The sequence below is a fragment of the Ammospiza nelsoni genome, chromosome 1, assembly GCF_027579445.1.
Source record: "Ammospiza nelsoni isolate bAmmNel1 chromosome 1, bAmmNel1.pri, whole genome shotgun sequence".
Lineage (NCBI taxonomy): Eukaryota > Metazoa > Chordata > Aves > Passeriformes > Passerellidae > Ammospiza > Ammospiza nelsoni.
Window position 1 is genome coordinate 2,824,209 of NC_080633.1, and position 21,197 is coordinate 2,845,405.

The 21,197-nt window shown below is 43.6% G+C and overlaps 1 protein-coding gene across 1 annotated transcript in view; it reads left to right on the forward strand.

Moving 5' to 3' along the window:
• OBSCN (obscurin, cytoskeletal calmodulin and titin-interacting RhoGEF) overlaps positions 1–21,197 on the forward strand; it is a 195,780-nt gene that overhangs the window by 107,006 nt on the left and 67,577 nt on the right. Inside the window, exons 59-67 of the mRNA XM_059466521.1 lie at positions 1,984–2,250; positions 3,688–3,954; positions 5,863–6,135; positions 9,942–10,208; positions 12,432–12,704; positions 13,917–14,189; positions 16,753–17,040; positions 18,431–18,703; positions 19,726–21,078. Coding sequence (XP_059322504.1) covers positions 1,984–2,250; positions 3,688–3,954; positions 5,863–6,135; positions 9,942–10,208; positions 12,432–12,704; positions 13,917–14,189; positions 16,753–17,040; positions 18,431–18,703; positions 19,726–21,078 — 3,534 coding nt within the window. The remainder of the gene's footprint in view (positions 1–1,983; positions 2,251–3,687; positions 3,955–5,862; positions 6,136–9,941; positions 10,209–12,431; positions 12,705–13,916; positions 14,190–16,752; positions 17,041–18,430; positions 18,704–19,725; positions 21,079–21,197) is intronic.

Here is a 21,197-nt window from a genome sequence, read left to right on the forward strand (position 1 = left end):
GATCTAAGTGTAAGCAGAGGCAAAGGCAGCTGTGTTTGATAACTGGGGGGAGAAAGTGGAAGGGAGACCTTGATGCTCTCTGCAGCTTCGCAGTGGAGATCTACAGAAGAGACAGGCACAGAACTTTCTTGGAAAACTCAGTAAAGAGATGACAGGCAACAAGTGCAAGCTGCAGTGAGAGAAATCCAGATTAGAAAAAGCTAGACTTTTATTGTGAAAGGTGGTCAGACTTTAGAACTGAGATCCAGAGGAGTAGAGGAATCTCCATCCATGAGGTCTTCCCAAGGTCTTCCTTAATTATTCTGTAATTGCTCTCTGGCTGCAATATCTGAAGCCTTGGATTGTAAGCCCAGATTTATATATTCTGTATATATTCTAATATAATCTACATATATTATTCTCTATATTAATTATATTTATATTATAGATATAATTCTATTTTTATGTTATTCTATTATACTATTCCACATATTCTATATTTTATTATATTCAATATAGTCTAATTTTCTGATATGTTCTATATATTCTAATATATATAAATATATATTCTATATATACACATATGTATATTTTATATTTTTGTCTATTTAAAAATATTTTTGTTTTTTATATTTGTACATTTTTTGAGTGATTTTATCCCATTTTACGATTTTATTTCAAGGATGGAAAGCTGTCTGCCTTCAGTAATAACTACTGAATTTCGAATTCTTTGTGAAAAGAAGCCTGGGATATGGGGAGAGAAATTTAGCTCACATAGATTATTGTTGCCCTTATTTTTTAAGTTTTTCTAAGCTTTCTAGTGTTTACATTCTTTTAACGAACTTTCTCATGCACTTTATGCAAATAACTTATTGTTCTGCATTCTTTTATGGAGGAGGAGGAATTTGATGGACTGTTGGTTTGTCCAGTGTCGTTGGAGAGGTGGCACTGTCACCCTCCAATTCACTGTCACTTTTGGAAAACTATAAATGTTGGAATCAGAAAATAAACTTCCCTTTTCTTCACCTTGAGAGCAGCGGTATGTGCGCTTGTGCTGTTTAGTGTCCTATAGTGACAGATTATTCTGATTAATTATTATTATGCTGATTAATTCCCTTTCCTCCTCCTCTAACTAGGTTTGGCACCCTGGTCACTCTCCTTAGGGAAACCCAACCAGAATATTCCATGAACTTCGTAACTACCTCCATCCACACCTTAACAATAAAACACCCCTCTATTTTCTATTTTTGCATCACCCGTTTTTCATTTCAAGGATGGAAAGCTGTCTGGCCTTCAGTAATAACTACTGAACTTCGAATTCTTTGTGAAAAGAAGCCTGGGATACAGGGAGAGAAATTTAGCTCACATAGATTATTCTGATTTATTATTATTATTAAGCTGATTAACTCCCTTTCCTCCTCCTCCTCCTCCTCCTCCTCCTCTATCAGGTTTGGCACCCTGGACGCTCTCCTTGGGGAGACCCAACCAGAATTGTCCGCGAACTTCGTAACTCCCTCTACCCACACCTTAACAATAAAACACACCTATTACCGCGCCTGAGTGGGCGCAGCTGGTGAGAGAGAGACGGTGAATCTTGTTTCTTGAATCAGAAGGCTTGATTTATTAATATAAGATATAATACATTCTAGTTATACTAGAAAGAATAACGAGAGAGGTTTTGCAGAGCAGCTAGGCTAGCTAGGAAGAGATAGAAAAAGAATCCACAACAAAGCTGTGGCCAAGGACTCAGTCTCTTGGCTTGCACTGGTGATTGGCCCTTAATTATAAACATAAAACATGAACCAATCACCAATCAAAATAGGTGCTCTTGTTGCATTCCCCAGCAGCTGATAATAATTGTTTACCTTGTCTTCGGAGGCCTCTGGCCTCCTGAAGACACAGAAATCCGAAAGAAAGGATTTCTGTGGAGAAATGTCTGCGACATACACCCCTCTTTTTTCTATTCATTTTTGCCTCACCTATTTTTTATTTCCCCCTGGCCAGGCGTGCCCGTGCTGTTCCAGCAGTGGCTGAGGAACGAGGAGGTGGAGGAAGGGCGCACGGCCGCGCTGCGCTGCGAGCTGACGCGGCCCCACGCGCGCCTGCAGTGGCGCAAAGGGGACACGGTGCTGCAGCCCGGGGACAAGTACCAGATGCGCCAGGAGGGCACGCGAGCTGAGCTCCTCATCTACGAGGCCGAGGCTCAGGATGCTGGGGAGTACACCTGTGACTCGGGGGATCAGCAGACCACGGCTTATCTGCAGGTCAAAGGTAGGTTGTCGTACAATTTTGTTCATTTTGTGCTAATTCTGTGTCCTTTAGACTAGATCACGCTTGTAGATTGTGGGTTTAGTCACAAACACCTCCTCAGAGCATGTGGTTTCAGAGGTTAAACACTCAAAATCTCATGTGCCAGCTGAGGGAATTGGGGTTTTTGAACCATTGTATGTCTTGGTGCCTGAGCAGCCCATGAATTGTGATTCTTTGTCTTTCTTAGTGTCTGTGGTTTTGAATTTTACAGTTTTATTCATTTTGTATTAAGAATTTTTTTGGTTTGGATTTTACAGTTTTATTAATTTCACACTAAGAACTCTATGGTTTTGGATTTTACAGTTTTATTTTGTACTAAGAACTCTATGGTTTTGGATTTTACAGTTTTATTTTGTACTAAGAACTCTATAGTTTGGGATTTTACAGTTTTATTCATTTCCCACTAAGAACTCTATAGGCTTGGATTTTACAGTTTTATTTTGTACTAAGAACTTTGCGGTTTTGAATTTTACATTTTTATTTTTTACTAAGAACTCTATGGTTTGTGATTTTACAGTTTTGTTCATTTTGTGCTAAGAATTCTATGTCCTTTAGATTAGATCACACTTGTTGATTGTGGGTTTAGTCACCATAAGAAACTCCTGCTCAGAGCATGTGGTTTCAGAGGTTAAACACCCAAAATCTCATGCACCAGCTGAGGGAATTGGGGTTTTTTAACCTAAAGAAAAGGAGGCTTGAGGGAGATGTTATCACTCTCTGCAACTACCAACAGGAGGTTGTGGTGAGGTAAAGGTTGGTCTACTTCACAAGTGACAAGTAATAGGATGAAAATGTGCAGGGGGGGGAGAGGAAATGGCCTCAAGTTATACCAGGGTGGGTTTAGATTTGGTATTAAGAAATAATTCTTCACTGGAAGGGTGGCCAAACATTGTCACAGACTGCCCAACGAAGCAGTGGAGTCACCGTCCCTGGAGGCACTTAAATGATGTGTAGATGTGACACTTGGGGATGTGGTTTAGTGGTGGATTTGGCTGTGCTGGGTTAACGGCTGGACTTGATCTTAAAGGTCTTTTCCAACCTAAATGTTCTGACTCTGTGTTGTGATTGGTGATGTTGTGCTCTATGTTCTTCCACTGATTTGGCTGTGCTGGGTTAATGGCTGGACTTGATCTTAAGGTCTTTTCCAGCCTAAAGGGTTGGTAATTGGTGGTGTTGCACTGTGTGTGCTTCCACTGAGGATGGTGAGTATGGCCATGTGAAGACCTTTAGAGGCCCAAAGCAACAGTGGACACCTTTGCAGCATCAGCAGCTGATTCCATGAGTGGCCAGCAGGCAAACCTGTGGTCCAGAAAGAGAAGAGCAGCCCAGCTGCAGAAGTCACAAGCAGGTTTGTCACCTCTGAGCGCTGTCACTCATGCAGTTGCTTCTCCACCACAGTACTGCCAGTGCTGTTTAACAAAGAGCTGAAAAACGTAGAGGCTGAAGAAGGGGGAACGGCAGTTTTGCACTGTGAGATCTCCAAGCCTGATGCTCCTGTTGAGTGGAGGAAAGGAGGGGTGGTCATTCAGCCCAGCGACAAGTACGAGCTGAAGCTGAAGGGCAGCGTGGCTGAGCTGATCATCCACGATGTAGAAGTTGATGACTGTGGGGATTATACCTGCAGCACTGGATACGAGATCACCACAGGGTCTGTGTATGTGCAAGGTAAGGTGGTGGAACATGGTGGAAATGCTCTGGTTTTCTTGCTCCAAAATCCTGGATTTCTTGCTCCAAAATCTTTGTCAGTAACTGGCCAAAAAACAGGAAGTCCACTCATTTCTTTCCTGATTCCAGCAAAGATAGAAACATTCACCTCCAGGCTGAGGTTGGACCCATCTTTTTAAGTTAAGCTAGTTTAAAGTACTGACCATACTGTGTCTCAGAACAGATGGTGATACTGCTGAAAAACTTGGAGCAGTGGTCATAAAAATACTGAAATTCTTATTACAACTGATTGCAGCTTCTATCATTGTTGATAATCTTATTACTCCTTTAAAGCACCCAAGTGAACATTTAAATCTTTCAGTACCTCCCTGCCTCATACAATTTCTGCAGATGGTTGCAACACACAGGAGAGCCAGGGCAAGGAGTGGAGTTTCCTCCCAGTGAAATGATGTTTGCAGACACACACCCTGCTCCTACAAGCAGCTGGAGGGATGGAAGGTGGTTTCTAACCCTCTTCAAAACAATTTTAGGGGTTTTTTTTCCCCTTGGAAAAGCCCTACAAGTTTAACTCTGCTGGAGCTGCACTTGGGCTTGGGTTAGCTCTGCGGAGAGTGAGCCGTGCACTTTTGTTTTCTTATCTATCTTCAAGACAATTTTAGTTCTTTTTTTCCCTTGGAAAAGCCCTACAAGTTTAATTCTCCTACAAGCAGCTGGAGGGATGGAAGGTGGTTTCTAACCCTCTTCAAGACAATTTTAGTTCCTTTTTTCCCCCTTGGAAAAGCCCTACAAGGTTAAGTCCCCTACAAGTTAACTCTCCTACAAGCAGCTGGAGGGATGGAAGGTGGTTTCCAACACTCTTCAAGACAATTTTAGTTCCTTTTTTCCTTGGAAAAACCCTACAAGTTTAACTCTGTTGGAGCTGCGCTTGGGCTTGGGTTAGCTCTGCCGGGAGCGGCTTGTGCACGTTTGTTTTTGTTTTCTTTTTATCAAGACAATTTTAGTTCTTTTTTTCCCCTTGAGAAACCCCAACAAGTTTAATTCTCCTACAAGCAGCTGGAGGGATGCAAGGTGGTTTCTAGCCCTACATGATACAATTTTACTTCTTTTTTTTTTCCTTGGAAAAGCCTTACAAGTTCAACTCTGCTGGAGCTGTGCTTGGGCTTGGGTTAGCTCTGCAAGGAGCGAGCCGTGCACATTTGTTTTTGTTTTCTTGTCTTCAAGACAAGTTTAATTCTCCTACAAGCAGCTGGATGTATAGAAGGTGGTTTCTAACCCTCTTCAAGACAATTTTAGTTCTTTTTTTCCCCTTGTAAAAGCCCTACAAGTTTAACTCTCCTGGAGCTGCGCTTGGGTTTGGGTTAGCTCTGCAGGGAGCAAACCGTGCACATTTGTTTTTGTTTTCTTGTCTTCAAGACAGTTTAGTTCCTTTTTTTTCCCTTGGAAAAGCCCTAGAAGTTTAACTCCCCTACAAGTTTAACTCTCCTACAAGCAGCTGGAGGGATGCAAGGTGGTTTCTAACCTTCTTCAAGACAATTTTAGTTCCCTTTTTCCTTGGAAAAACCCTACAAGTTCAACTCTGCTGGAGCTGCGCTTGGGCTTGGGTTAGCTCTGCAGGGAGCGAGCTGTGCGTGTTTGTTTTTGTTTTCTTGTCTTCAAGACGAGTTTGACTCTCCTACAAGTAGCTGGAGGGATGGAAGGTGGTTTCTAACACTCTTCAAGACAATTTTAGTTCTTTTTTTTTCCCTTGGAAAAGCCCTACAAGTTTAACTCTCCTGGAGCTGCGCTTGGGCTTGGGTTAGCTCTGCAAGGAAGCGAGTTAGGGAGCACGTTAGGAAGCGAGTTAGGGAGCGAGCCGTGTGTATTTGTTTCTGTTTTTCCTCTGGCACCCTCTCTTGCTCTGTCGCGCAGAAGAAGCAGCAGTGATAGTGTCTGGTCTGCGGAGCACAGACGTCTTTGTGGGCGAGTCAGCCACGTTCACGTGCGAGCTCTCGCCGCCGGGCGTGAGGAGCGTGCAGTGGTGGCTGGACGGGACCCCCCTGCACAACAACCTGGTCACCGAGATCTCCCAGCAGGACGGCAGGATCCACACCCTGACCCTAAACGACGTGGCGTGCCACGACTCGGGCACTGTCACCTTCAGAGCTGGCTCCCTTATATCCACAGCTAAATTATTGGTCAAAGGTATCGCCCCGCGAGCAAGAAACACGCGGCCACCTCTGGACTTGCTCCGTGTGCTGGTGCTTCTGCCTTCCAGGCTACCCTTACTAAATCCTTCATGTGCCCTGCAACCCTCTCACTCTGCAAGTCACCGGCTCTCACCCCAGAATTTTTCTGGCTACAACCACACTGATTTTTTAAATTTTTTTCCCCCCTCACCCTCTGGTGTTTTTTGGATTTTATAGGTGAGGGAAGGTTACAGGATCAAGGCTGCTGCTTTCACCTGACATCAAAGAAGAGATGAACATAAACATCTATGGTAGCACCTGAATTTAAATCCCCACTTCAGCTTTTTTTTCCAAAATACCACAAAATCTTGCGGGGGTGGCAATTCCCAAATTTCCCACTGTGCTGCTCCACAGCTGGGCTACTGGTGCTGAGCTCAGCATGTTCCCAGGACAGGATTTTGGGCTGTTCCTGGAAGCCAATGGATGTGTGGCATTCCAGTAACACAGAGACAAAATGTGCCTTGTTTCTGAAAGCTCATCCCTGCACTGGCAAAGCTTTCTGGTCTGTTGAATAAATATTTTTTCCTATTTGGTAAGGGTAGCCAAAAGCTGCAAATAACACTGAGCTCCAGACTTGATAAAGCAAGCTCCTTCCCACCCAGTCCTTTTATAGCTGTGGGGAAGATCTGTTGTTTTTCAGGCAAAGTTAAGGCTTTTTCCCTGCTTGGAAAATGGATATATACAGAGATATAAAGGGTAAAAATATATTTATGCAAATCTACTCCTGTGCTGGGCCATAACAGGAATGATCCACAATATGGAATTGTAGTCAGTGGTTGATGTCTCCTTCTCTGCATCATGTGTCCCTTGTGCATTCAGGAAATTTAGTTCTCTGCAAAGATAAAATGTGAAATCACTTCTTCATGGTATAGAATGATGCAGTGACAAAACAGTGAGCAGACCCCACAAGTCCTGTGACATTTTGCATCCATTTTCAGAAACAAAACATGGTTCTGAGATCTCCAAGCAAAAAAATATCTAGTGGGCCTAAAACATAAATTAAAAATAAATACATTGTTAGGTATTCTGCTCAGTGAATGAACAGGCTCCTGAGATATTTCCATTTCATGGAATCACAGCATCACTGATTTTGGAAGAAATGTGTGGAGATCATCCAGTCCAACCCCACAGCTCTTGCAGGTACACACATGTATGTGGATATTTTGTGCTTCCTTGAAGCCAAGATTCCTGAATTGCAAACCTGAATCACACTAGCAGTATTTTATAACTGGGTTGGGATAACTCAAGTTACACTGTGCTCAGTAACACTTGATTTCATAGAAAAGTGAAACACTTTTAAAATTCCAACCATCCTTGAATTGACAATTTTGTGCACTTTATTTTGTCCACAAATTAAGGCACAAATCTTTGTTTGAAATATATTTCAGTCTGTCAAGACATTCATGGCTTGCTCTTCATTAAGGAACGAGCTGACTTTTTTCCATGTGCCTCATTCTCCTGGTTTAAGGCATGTTGGTAATTTTATTTATTCTGCAACATTTTAAATACCAACAATTAACGTTAGTAATTTGATTTATTCTGCAACAAGTGAGATCTCAGCTTTCCATGCTGGGCCTCCACAACATCCCTGCCCTCCAACTGCATTCATTCCATGACCTGGAGTGATGGTTCACAGGTGATGGGGGCAGGATGGAGAAGGGTGAAGGAGCTGGTGCTGTTTCCTAGCTCCTCTGGGCAGGTGAGAATTGCAGGTTCCAGGGCACACGTTGGCTCCTCAGCCCCAAAGAGCTGCACAGGTGAACGGGGCCACCAAAGTCCTTGCCCTGGCCAACTGTGGTTATTAATAATTAATAACTATGGTTATTAATTGTTGAGGGTCTCCAGGACGACGTGAGAGATGAGAATCGACTCCAAGTTTTCAGAAGGTTGATTTGTTATGTTATGATATATATTATATTAAAAGAATACTGTGCTAAAACTACACTAAAGAAAGAGAAAGGAGACATCAGAAGGCTAGAAAAGAATTACAATAAAAAACTCATGACTGACCAGAGTCCTGACAGAGCTGGACTGGGATTGGTCATTAATTAAAAACAATTCCCATGGAACTAATTAAAGATGCACCTGTTGGTAAGCAACTTCTAAATCACATTTTAAGCAATCAAATAATTATCATTTGCATTTTGTTTCTGAGGCTTCTCAGCTTCTCAGGAGAAAAATCTTAGCAAAGGGATTTTTCATAAAATACGACAATAACAGCCAACAGCGAGGGGACAGTGGAACCAGGACCTTCTCCAGTACCACAGGTGATATTTGACATTTATACATCTTGTGGAAGGGGCTGAGGTTGTTCTCCCCATCTGCACAGACACCTGCTTGTTTCTTCAGTCACCAAACATCTCCAAGATCTTCCACGGAGGCCTCCTCTCCATAAACACACCTGGCAGAGGGAACATCAGTGAGTGGGACCAAGCCTTGCAGCAAGACTCCAAATGATGTTTGCAAAGCTCTCTTTGCTCCTCAAGGTCTGCCAGGAGCACCCCAAAGCCTCAGCCTGCTGCAGCAGTTCCAAGAGGAGCGTTCCAGACAGAGATCCTGTTGGGTTATCCCAGCTGGCTTGTGAGCAGAGCAACTATTTGAAAAATAAGGACATCGCAGAGTCACAGGATGTCCTGAGCTGGAAGGGTTACGCAAGGATCATCACAGCTCCTGATATCTCAGCTTTCTCTGACTGTCATCTTTTTATGTCCCTTTGCAGCCCTATAGTATTTCTGTTTTTAAGTTGGCATAATTCTGCTAAGAATGATGTTTCAGAGAGATTTCCATTTTCAGACTGCATTTTTCCTTTTCACCTGCATATTGCATTGTAGATGGATGGTTCAGTCTAGCATCTTAGAAGGGACTCTTGGCTGCTTTGGGAGCTCACAGTATTTTAGGTCAGATATATCTACTGTGCCTTGCAGCTGCCTCACAAGAGGCAGAACTTGGGTTTTAAAAGTGCTTAAAAGCAACTTTATGGATCTCAACGCCTTCAGAGGAGCTGCATATCCAGCTGCTCTCAGCATTTTTTGGGATCTCAGTCTGAGATGTCAGTGGTTTATGATCTTTCAGTGACCTCTAGATGAAATACTGTAAAGGAAATTGTATTGTTTTTCTCTAAATAATGTGTCTACTGCAGAGAAACACACAAATAGTCAAAACAATGTTCATCTGCTCCTGGGAAGTGCCCTTTTTTTGGTTACAGCTGTCCTGGATATTTGCTCAAGACAGCCAAGACCACCCCAGGACAGGAATGAGTGTCTGCATTTGAGGACTGTGTCTCTTTCTGATGAGTAGTTTTATTTTAGTCACACAAGGAGCTTCCAGTAGGGTTTGTGGTATTTTCCTATTGCTCTGTGAGGTTGAGAGTTGCAGGAAACCACTCACTCTGCAGTCCTCTGCATCACACTCCTGCTCCACATTCGGGAAGCAGAAGTGTTTCCCATCTTCCCAGCCTGGAAGATCTCAGAAACACTGGGAGAAACACAAAATTGGAGAAGCAGTCCAAGCTCAGGACTGTTCCAGAACAAGCCTCAATTCCTGGTGGCCCATTTCCCAGTGTCCTGGTCACGTTCTAATGCACCAGCCTGGCTTCCATCCTGCTTGATGCTGCCACAGGCACAGACTAAACTGCTAATCCCCCTGCTTGCACTGCCACTCTGCTCGCTCCCCACGGGCTCTGTGCTTGGCAAAAAACCCTCCCAGGGGTGATTTCCACGGGGATCCACTAATGCATGTCCTTCCTGACGTGTTGGTTAACAGATCCCACCATTGAAGTGGTCAGTCCCATGCAGGACATAACTGTTGATGAAGAAGGCCCAGCAGAGTTCATATGCCAATATTCTAGGCCAGTGCACGCCATCTGGAAGAAAAATGATCAGGAAATACATGCCGATGGGCAGCGAGTGATTATCGATCAGGACTGGAATGTGAGCATGCTAAAAATTAACCCCACGGTCCCAGAAGACACTGGCATCTATTCTTGTGAAGCTGAAGGCATTAAAGTGATGGCTACACTTGATGTTCAAGGTGAGGTCTTCCAGCCAGAGAGGAAGACTACCATGGGTTCCAAATAAACGAGGTAGAAAAATCATGGCAAGGCTTTTGCAATAAGGGACACGTCAGATACCTGCTCTTGGTGTTCTCTCCAGTACTGAAAATGAGGATAAAAACAGTTGGGGGATAACGGGAATTGAATGTTATACTGCAGGGTTATCTGATTTCTAATTAACACTCACTCATTACACCACTTAGCCAGCCCACCTCTTCTGCAGTGAGCTGGGATGGGATGTGTCCTGCTGAATTGTGAAATCACAGGTGTATTGTTGGTCCAAAGGAATAATACAAATATTGTTTTCCTGTTAAAGAGCACTTTTTACATAAAACCAGTAACTAATGGATAGCATGGAATTCCATTTTATTTTGCTGGGTAAAGGGGATTTAGGTAATTTAAATAGGCAATTTACCTATTTCATTAAATAGGTAATTTACCTATTTCAAACAGTGATCCCTCAGGAGTTACCTCCTCACTCAGCACTCATATTTCTGGAGACACTGAGGAACAATGGAACAATATATACAAAATTGACAAAAAGTTAGGATTTTACATGGAAATTTCTTCTTTTTTTCTGTTGCATATGGAATTCCTGCTTACCAAGCTAATTGGAGTGATCAGCAACAGCAGGTTCTGATTTCTGAATATTTGTGGCTATTTTGCCTTCTTGCTTAACTGCAGTTGGTTGTTAGTGCAGAAGTACAGGGTGCTATTTATTATAATGTTTTCTACATTGATTAGCACTTTCCATTGTAGGGATTTAAAAAGATTTTAATGAACATAATCTAAAAGTATCCCAGACGAGGTAGGGTTAGCAATTGGCTGCTTTCCATAATTATGGAAACCAGTGCTTCCAAAGTACACAGATAAACAATTTGGGTTGTTCTAACAAAAATTACACATTCTCCTAATCGTTCTCCATAAGTATAAATCTTATAAAATTCAGAATATTTTTAGTATTATAGAAGCCCAGAATAGTTTGGGTTGGAAAAGACCTTAAAGGTCATGTAGTTCCAAAACCCCTGCCATGGCAGGGACTCCTTCCACTGTCCCAGATTGCTCCAAGCCCCATCCACCCTGGCCTTGGGCACTGCCAGGGATGGGGAGTCCACACACAACATCTCTGAGACCCTTGTAATTAGTAATAAGTTAATAAATATCTGGTGGCTTGCGCTTTTTGGGTATGTTGGTTTTTAGCATTAAATAAATACCTCAGTTTGGATGTTTTTTAACATTTTATTTATTTTTACTAATTTTTTTCTTTTTTGCTGTGCGTGGTTCCAAATGATCTGTAGCGATCTAAACAGGGATGTCTCGGGGTCTTGGTGTCTAACACAAATCATGCTGACCATTTTATGGCATTTGTGCAAACTGTATTTACTCAACCCTTGTGCATGTCATTTGTCCCTGTAGCAGCATGAATTATACCCACATGCACCAGCCCACATTTAATTTGGCACTGAGTTGATTGTTTCTGTCCAGGTGCCAACTGATGCATGGCTGGAGTGTGGAGCTTTTTGTTTCTGACCCCACAACTCACCACAGAGCATGGGAAAATAAACCTAAAAATTCAGAAAATTACTATTCAATGTAGTCTTGATAGAGATTTTGACTTTGTGTGTTTCCTAGAGGCAGAATTATCTCGGATAATTGTCACTATAGCTTTGCCAGCCATAATATTCTCTTACATTTGCTTTACAAGAAAAGTAATGAGATTTTATCATGAGCTGTCAGTGGATTCACATCTCCCCAGTCATGATGATAGTAAAAATAATAAGGTCTGGGAGATCTTTGGGAAACTGTCATAGGACAAAAGGAATGTGATTATACTTTATCTTCCTAAGCTATGCCTTCTTATTGACTATTGGCCTGATTCTTACAAATATGTCCATTTTTTTCATTATTTATATAAACAAGGTTTTTGGAGGAAATCTGGATGAAATGCTAGATGTTCTAGATGAAATGCTGGAGGTTCTAGAGGTTTATCATTACTTTTAAACTGCCTTTAAATCTGCTTATTGTAATACTTTGTTAGAGGACGGATTGCCATTAACAATTAAGCCTACAAGCACAGTTTATCACATCCACATTTTCCATCAGCTTTGCAGCAGTGGGAATCATCCAGGGCTCCGAGGCTTGCTAATATTGAGAGATATAGGGCCAAATAATTAATACTGGTAATTTTCCTTCTTTTCTAGCCAAGAACAGCATTGTCCAGGGCCTGGAGAACGTGGAGGCTGTAGAAGGAGGGGAAGCCCTGTTCGAGTGTTACCTCTCCAAGCCTGAGACCTACAATTACAACTGGCTGATTGACGATGAACCTGCCAAGACCACGGAAAACACGGAGATGGTTTACTTTGAAAATGGCCTCAGGCACATCCTGCTGCTGAAGAATTTAACTCCCCAGGACAGCTGCAGGGTGACTTTCATGTGCAGCGATGCGGTGACCTCAGCCTTCCTCACAGTGAAAGGTAACTCGGGTGCTTGGGCAGGGGAAATCTTCAATTTCTGCTTGGAAAGGGGGAAAGAAACCAGGGAAATATGATGAGTAGAACATTTAGGTAAGAGAAACAACAAATTCAATATTCCTTTGCTACTCATTAATCTGGAAAAGAAATGTTGCATTTGTTGTTTCTCTTACCTAAATGTTCTTCCTGCACAATTAATAACAATAGAATCATTCCAGTTGGGAAAGACCTCTAGGATCATCAAGGTCACCACTAACCCACAGAATCACAGAATGCTTTGGGTTGGGGAGGACCTTAGAGATCATCCAGACCCATGGGCAGGACACCTTCCCCTATCCCAGGCTGCTCCAAGCCCTGTCCAACCTGGTCTAGGACACTTCCAGGGATCCAGAGGCAGCCACAGCTTCTCTGGGCACCCTGTGCCAGGGCCTCCCTATCCTCACAGCAAAGAATTTCTTCCTAATATCTCATGTAAACCTGTTTTCTGGGCATCTGAATCCATCTTCCCTTGTTCTGTCACTCCATGCTCTTGCAAAATGTCCCTCTACATCTTTTTTGTTGGATGCCTTATATTCTGGAAAGTACAAATTAGATCATCCCAAAGCCTTTTATTTTCCCTGAAAAAAAATCTGAAACAAATCCAATTCTCTCACCCCTAAATGGCTGATGCTTTACAATTTCCTTTTTTTCTTGCTCTGTAGTATGTGAGATGGTTTATAAGCAGGACCAGTTGGCACTGAGTGAGGAGTAAATTATTTTCTCAGAGCTGCCATGACTCTGATGAGTTTGGTTGTGTTTATAGACACTTCAGGGCTTCAGAGAGGAGGGTTTTATCAGCAACAACATTATCTCTGTGTCCTTTTACTTTATGCTGTTATAGGAGACCCCAGTGGGGACCACAGTCCCTTTCTGTACAAGAAAATAAGAGTACAAAAGCAGAGATCAGTCCCTACTTATGGATTGGATGAGATTTGGAGCAACCTGGTCTGGTAGAAGGTGTCCCTGCCCAAGGCAGGGGATGCAACAAGATGAGCTTTAAAGTCCAAACCAAACCATTCTGTGATTCCAAACCTTCTGTTCTGGCAATGTATATAAACCTTCTAATGATCTCCTTGCTCCCCAAGGCCTGGCTGTTCAGAGCTTCAGCACAAACATTCACAAAATCTCCTGATTGTTTCTGTAACTGAGGCCTCGATCACTGATTTTAACCTACAGGGTGGCGCCTGCAGTTCCTGCAGCCCCTCACGGATGTGGAAGTGTCTCTGGGGGACAAAGCAACATTTAGCTGTGTCCTGAGTGAAGCTGTGCCAGTGCATGAAGTGGCCTGGTACAGCAATGACACAGAGATCCAGGCAGGGGAGGACTGGGAGGTGCAAGCAGATGGAAACAAATACAAACTTATCCTGAAAAAAGCCCAACTGCATCATTCTGGAGAGGTGACCTTTGCTTCCAGGGAGGCCATTTCATCAGCCAAGCTTTCTGTGATTGGTAAGTGTGTGTTGTTCCAGTCCAGGGGCACTCAAAATCTCTAATTTTGATATTCAGCATTGAATTTCCCAATCTTTGTGCTGATCCTTTCCACTTTGCCTCACATGTACCAAAATAGTGTTCTTTGGCTGAGAAGACACTACTTGCAACTTGTTCTTTGACCAGATCCACCTCATCAGAAGAAAAATACATCAGGCTAGTGATGGTAGAGATGCTCCCCAACTTTCTTTAGCTGCTGTCTTTTGTAAAATGTAACACAAACTCTAACAAAAATCATTATTCTTCACTCGACAAATGCGGACATGGGAGGGAGCAGCGGTAGAGTCCATGTGGAAAAATCATCCAGAGCAGCAGAGGAATCTTTGAAATCTACTAATCAGCGTGGAGAGCAAACAGTTTTCCAGATTAATGAATAGCATATTAAAACCCTCAAGAGGGGGACACCCATGGAGCACACACCTCCTGCTCCAGAGAGACAGAGTGAATAGTTAAGTAGGGAAAATGATAATTCTCTCATTCCCTCATGGCTGGATGATGCCATCAGTGTCCATCCAGCACCCAGGATCTGGCTCCTTCCCACAGTGGGACCAGTGGGTCACCCAGCAGTGGTCACACAGCACCATCCCAGGGATGGTTATGAGATAATTAAATGTATTTTAGCTGTAGCTGAGATGTTAAAGAGTCACTGATGGACCATCTATACTTTAAATGGCTACAGGCAATCTCTGTCTAATGATTTCTGATACATACGGATCTCTGTTACACATTCCAGTCATTTCCGCTCAATTTAAAAAAAAGTTAAAATCAACTTTTTCTAATTTTGGGTACTTACATTTAATGAACTTCAAAATAAGAACGCAATACTCTTCCTGTTGACAGATTTTTCTCTATAAAATTTGGCTGACAACAGAGAAAAGACTTTATGTTGTTCTTGTGGTGTCCAGAGTTAAAGAACTGGCTGTTGGCCATATTTGCCTTTAATTCTTTGGGTTGGCATATCATGGCATGTCATTTACATCATAAATGTCTTGAACTCAAGACTGAATGAATTGTTTCTGTCTTTAAGGCCAAAGTGTAATGTAAACAAGGAAAATTTTCCAGTGTACTGAGTGTAAGGATTGGGATTAGATGATCTTCAAGGTCCCAACCCAAACTGTTCTATGATCATGGAGCAGGACACCAGATCATTCCCAACACATATTTATTTGTTATTTCCTGATGCTGTGACACATTGCAACGCTGCAATTACACAGAAGTGGAGTGACTCGTTATTAAAATATTTGAGTTATTATTTAGTCCCACAATAACCTGATTTCAATTAAGACCAGACCTAAAATAAACACAGTCAAGGCTCATTTCATGTGCTTGAAATTTTTAGTTAAATTCCTTGCTAATATGGACTGTGTAGGGTTATCTTTATTCTAAGCTTGGTGAGACAAAGAGGTTAATTATATATACACAAGAGGTTAATTATTTGCGATGAGAGTTGGAAAATTAATGTTTGTCATTGGCAGCATAGATCAGGGCAGACAAGGATTAATCAGTGGTGCACAGGTGCTCATGGTTGTGACTTTATGGTGACTTTACACTCAACTTTACAACAAGGAGAATACTCAGTCCATTGAGTGTGACCGTGTTCACAGGGGTCTTAGGATGAGGGAAAAGATGAGGATTTGATCTATGTTTTAGAAGGCGTGATTTATTATTTTATTATATATATTAAATTAAAAATATACCAAAAGAATAGAAGAAAGGACTTCATCAGAAGGCTGGCTAAGAATAGAATAGGAAAGAATGATAACAAAGGTTTGTGGCTCGGACAGAGAGTGAGCTAGCTAGCTCACTGTGATTGACCATTAATTAGAAACAACCACATGAGACCAATCTCAGATCTATTTGTTGCATTCTACAGCAGCAGATAACCATTGTTTACATTTTGTTCTTGACGTTTTTCAGCTTCTCAGGAGAAAAAATCCTAAGGAAAGGATTTTTCATAAAAGATTTTCATGACAATTGCGCTTCTGTCCTCACAGCTTGCAGAAGGCTCTTGTGAAATAGGAGCCTCCTCGAGCCAGGTCTCATAAGCTCTTGGAGGTCTATTTCACACCCAAGATAGCTCAGCTACCTTAGAAGGCATAAAATCAGGAGGATGGCTTCTGTTGCAGTGTTGGAAACAAAAAGGTTTTAATAAAAAGCAAAATAACAAAACTCTTTACAGAGAAAAACCGATCCAGGTGCCAGAGGTTCTTGCTCCTGGTAAAACACCTCACAAAAGCGATCAGTTTCTTTGTTCTCTTCTTTTTCTAGTAAATTGCTCAGGTGAGAATTTTTGGCTTCTGTCCAATTGGCTATTCTTAAGTTTGAGGTGAAGTCCCCCAGGTCTTATGAGGGGTCTTTTCACCTAATTGAGGAGAGAAACTTCTGGGCTTCTTTCCTTTTTGAGGGGACAAAGGATAATTCTGTCACTCCGTCAACAAGGGGCACACTCCTACACTCTTGGGTGTTTTAGGACGGAGTGTCCCTGCTCACATCACACATCACAGCACCTCTGTTGTGCCCCCAGCCCTCCCCGAGCCACCCGAAGCACCAGAGATCCTGAGTCAGAGCAGCCACTCCGTCACCCTGTCCTGGCACAGGCCGCTGGGTGACGGCGGCCAGCCCATCCTGGGCTACAGGGTGGAGAGGAAAATCCCAGGAGTTGGCTGGCAGTCCTGCAGCAGGGAGCTCATCCCAAACACGGAGCTCACCGTGGATGGCCTCAGCCCGGGGGAACCCCACCGATTCCGAGTGTCGGCCGTGAGCAAAGCGGGGGCCAGTGAGGCGCTGCACTTCCCCCAGACGGTGCGGTTAGGTGAGGATGGACACAGGCTCAGGGAGGGCTGCAAGCTCCTGCAGACCCCACATTTTGCATGGCATGCCTGCTTCACCCATTCCAGGCGTCTCCCAGTGCAGTATCTTTCAGTGCTTGGCTGCCAAGACAGCAGAGGACAAAGAGCTTGGGAAGAAAAAGTCGTTCTGGGCTGCTGTGAACAAAACCCGCTGCATTTTTAGCACTGTTCTTTGATGTCCTCCAAACTGCATCCAGCTGTCTTGCAGCCTGCATCATCCACGTGCTGGCCCCTCACCATGGGTTTCTTGCACTGTACCCACGTGTTGGCCATGAGTGTCTTTTCTGGTGGAGTTAGGATGGAATGAGTGAAAAAGGGCATGCTGGAATGTGTTTGGGGTAGCCAAGACTGTGACCATGAGTGAGCACATGGTCTTCTTCACCCATCTTTCTCCTTTTTTTTTTTTTTTTTTATGCGTCTTTTTCAAGAATTCCCCCAAAGAAATGCTGGGGGACAAAGTTCTTTGCTGTCTGATGGTGAAATTTGGAAGCTTCAGTGGGATGGGGAGTTTCTCTCTCTCAATCTTTTTTTTCTTGCAACTCTTTCTCTGGTATCACTCATTTAAATTCCTCAAAATGAGTATAATGATAGAAAATTACTCTTTTGCTTAAAATGCTCTGTTGCATTTTTTGCAAAAATAACTACTGCCAGTGCTGGACCCTGATGACTCTGACCATGCTGACTTTGTCAACAACAAACTCAAGGCATTTTGGGCAGCAATCCTCTCACCCTGATGAAATGTGCAGAGAGGAAGGTAACCTTGAGGGATGTGCTGCTTTTGGGAACCCAGAATCATCTTTTACATCCTAGTCAGAATCTCTGAGTTTAATGTTTTTTTCTTTGAGGTACCATGGTTCTACAAACAGCATTCCACTGGTAGACCTCCTTCCAAAGTAAAGAAAATGCTGAGAATTTTTGGTTAAATTGTTTTTGCTTTTTGATAATTTTTACTCTTCCTATTTATTGTTTCTTCTTTGTCTCGTATCACCACTTCTTCACTTTGAAACATTTAAGATCTAAAAAATCTGTAGAACTTCTTTTATACTGATGATGGGTAAATGAAGACCAGCAAACAAACACAGGAATGTGGAAAATGCAACCACTTCTGCATGTATATGTTTAGATGGAGCTGGTTTAAGCACTGGGAAAGCTTGGAAAGTTGTTTTGATATTATCTTTGGAAGTGCATACTTTGGATGCTGCCAGTCTTTTCCTTTTTTTTTCCTTTAGTTGTCTACAACAGCTGAAAAATCTGTGAATGATGGATGGGTTGCTTGGATATTTTATGGAGTGGAGTGCCCTACAGCCAGATGATTGTTCTTTGTGTTAATTCACTTTATTTCTGTAATTGCAGAGCCTCCAGTTACCATCACCCAACCCTTGGTGGGAGGATCTGTCTCGGAAGGGGGGGTGGCTCGCCTGGAGTGCACATTATCAAACAAAACTGAGGAGAAAGTGACTTGGTTCAAGGGAAAAGAGCAAATAAAAGCTGGAGGGAGATATGAAATCCTTTCTGAAGGAACAAAGCAGATTCTCATTATCCGTGGATTTAAACCTGAGGATCAGGACAGCTACACCTGCATGGCTTCTCCAGAAGTCAAATCTGTTGCCAGCCTGTGTCTTGAAGGTACAAAGTGTGCATTGCTGGGGTGTTAAATCAGGTCTGGTATGGACATCCAGGGCCATCTCCACAGCTGCGACTGCAATTAATTTTCTTTTACAAGCTATGATAACAATCCACAAGGAATTGTTATTTTCCTGTTTGGCATTGCCCAGTATGTTCCTGCATCCCAAATGATTTTGAGTTGCTCAGATTAGAGTTTCTGGAGACACATATTTAAGGCGTGACATTATTGTCTCTACACGAGTTTTTGGTGCCTTTTGAGATGCTTTAGGGTATTGTGTGGATGTCCCAGACAACCTGGAGCATCTCAAAAGGGACTGGGCAACATGTAGAGGCACATGAATGTGTCCCAGACACCTTCAGACTTAGGCACATCCAACCAAGCAGCTGTGTCCATGTGAGATGGGAGTCTCAGCTCCCAGCACAGCCACTGGAGATCTGTTCAGGACAGACAGAGAAGCCCTGTATACCTGGGAGATTGGATGAGCCTGGGTAGCTTTCCAAGCTCCACTGGCAGTCTAAACAACTGCAACATTAAAAAGGGCACAAATTGATTTATTGGGTCCAAATGTGCAAGGAATAAATAAATTTTTTTAAAAAGTTGTTTGGTAATGTTTAAGTGCATGCATGGAATCACAGGATTGTTGAGGTTGGACAAACCACCTGAAGATGGTGTGGTCCATCCTCCTCCTCAAAGCATGGTCAGCTAGGACAAGTTCACCAGGACCAGACTCAGTTATATCAACTTCCCAGAGAGGGTGTGAAGTCTCCTTCTCTGGAGATATTCAAAATCCATCTGGACACTGAATAATGTGATCTAGGGGACGGTGTGTGAGCAGGGAGGTTGGACTAGATGATATTCAGTAGTCCCCTCCAACCTTCCCCATCCTGTGATTCTGTAAATTCCCATGTTTTTCTCAGTATGATGCTTAGTTAAATGCCTCTGAGACTCTCCAGTAGAACATTTCCACGTGCTTTCTCCGAGCTCACAGATTTTAACTTCTTGTCTGTTTCATTCCCTGCAGTTCCCACAGTGTCGATGCTGAAGGAGATTGCCAGGGAAGCTCCCCCTGCCAGCCGGGCTGAGGAGCAGGTGGATGGACACATCCAGCCCAGCCTGCCCCCTGAAGCTGCCCAGGAGGGAGATCTGCACCTCCTCTGGGAAGCCCTGGCCAAGAAGCGTCGGATGAGCCGGGAGCCCACCTTGGATTCCATCAGCGAGGTGCCTGAGGAGGAGGAGAAGCTTCAGAAGCTGAGGAAGGAGGAAGCAGAGATGTCTCACTACTACTCAGAGGAGTACTCCACATGTGACGAGCTGGCCAGGACGGGAGAGGCAGATTTCTCTTTCACAAGCTCTGATGATGAGTCCAGAGCTGGCACTCCTTCCCTGGTGAACTACCTCAAGAAAGCTGGGAAGAAGAGCACCAGCATTACCAGCAAGGTTCAGTCCACCTCCACAGGAAAACTATGGAAGCAGTGGGAGACAACCACCGTGGAGACCACTGTGGCCACCACAGCTGCTCAGCCAGCTGAACCAGAGCTGCCAGATTTAGACGACCCCTCCATGAACAAGGCGGCTGTGAAGATCCAAGCCGCTTTCAAAGGCTACAAAGTCAGGAAAGAGATCAAGCAACAGGAGTGCCCGGTGTTCACTGAGACCTTCAAAGACTTCTCTGGAGAGCCTGGAAGCACCCTGCACCTGGAGTGTGTGGCCCACAGCAAAACCGACATGAACGTCCGCTGGCTGAAGGACGGCAAGGAGCTCTCGGATGGTCGCTACTACCACATCGACAGCTACAGCGACGGCACCTGCTCCTTGATCATCGCCGGCCTGGACAGGAAGGATGCAGGCAAATACACCTGTGAGGCATCCAATAAATTTGGCAAGGTCTCACACAGCGCCAAGGTGGTGGTTGGCGCTCAGGAAGCTCAAGCTCTTGCTAAGGAGAAGAGGAGTAAGCAAAGCACCGACAGCGAGACGGAGAGCTCATCCGGCAGTGAGCTGGACGACGCTTTCCGAAAAGCAGGAAGGAGACTCCACAGGCTCTTCAGGGCCAGGATCTCCACGGAGATCTCTGATGTGGAGGAAGAGCTCTTTGTCAGCGCAGACGAAGGGGACATAGATGTGGTTGACCACCAGACGTACCGTGAGGATGACCAGTACATCTACATCAAGTTTGAAGTCATGTCCGAGGCCAAAACGGCCGCCACACGGTTCAGAGAGATGTTTGGCGCTCTGGGAATTCCAGTGGAGATCGACATCTTGGAACAAGGCCCGAAAAAAATTGAATTGCGCATTGGGAAGGCATCACCTCCCACCCTTGGGAAGTTTCCACCTCCATCAAGACCTCCACCACCTTTGCTAACTTCTGACACAGGTAGGGGAAGCAGATCTTGCCTGTTCCTTGGAAAAGACAGTGGGAACAGGTCACAATGTAATTTTTTCACTCTCAAGCAATTTTTTTCTAGCAATTTTTTTTAACTTGGTGCAGATATT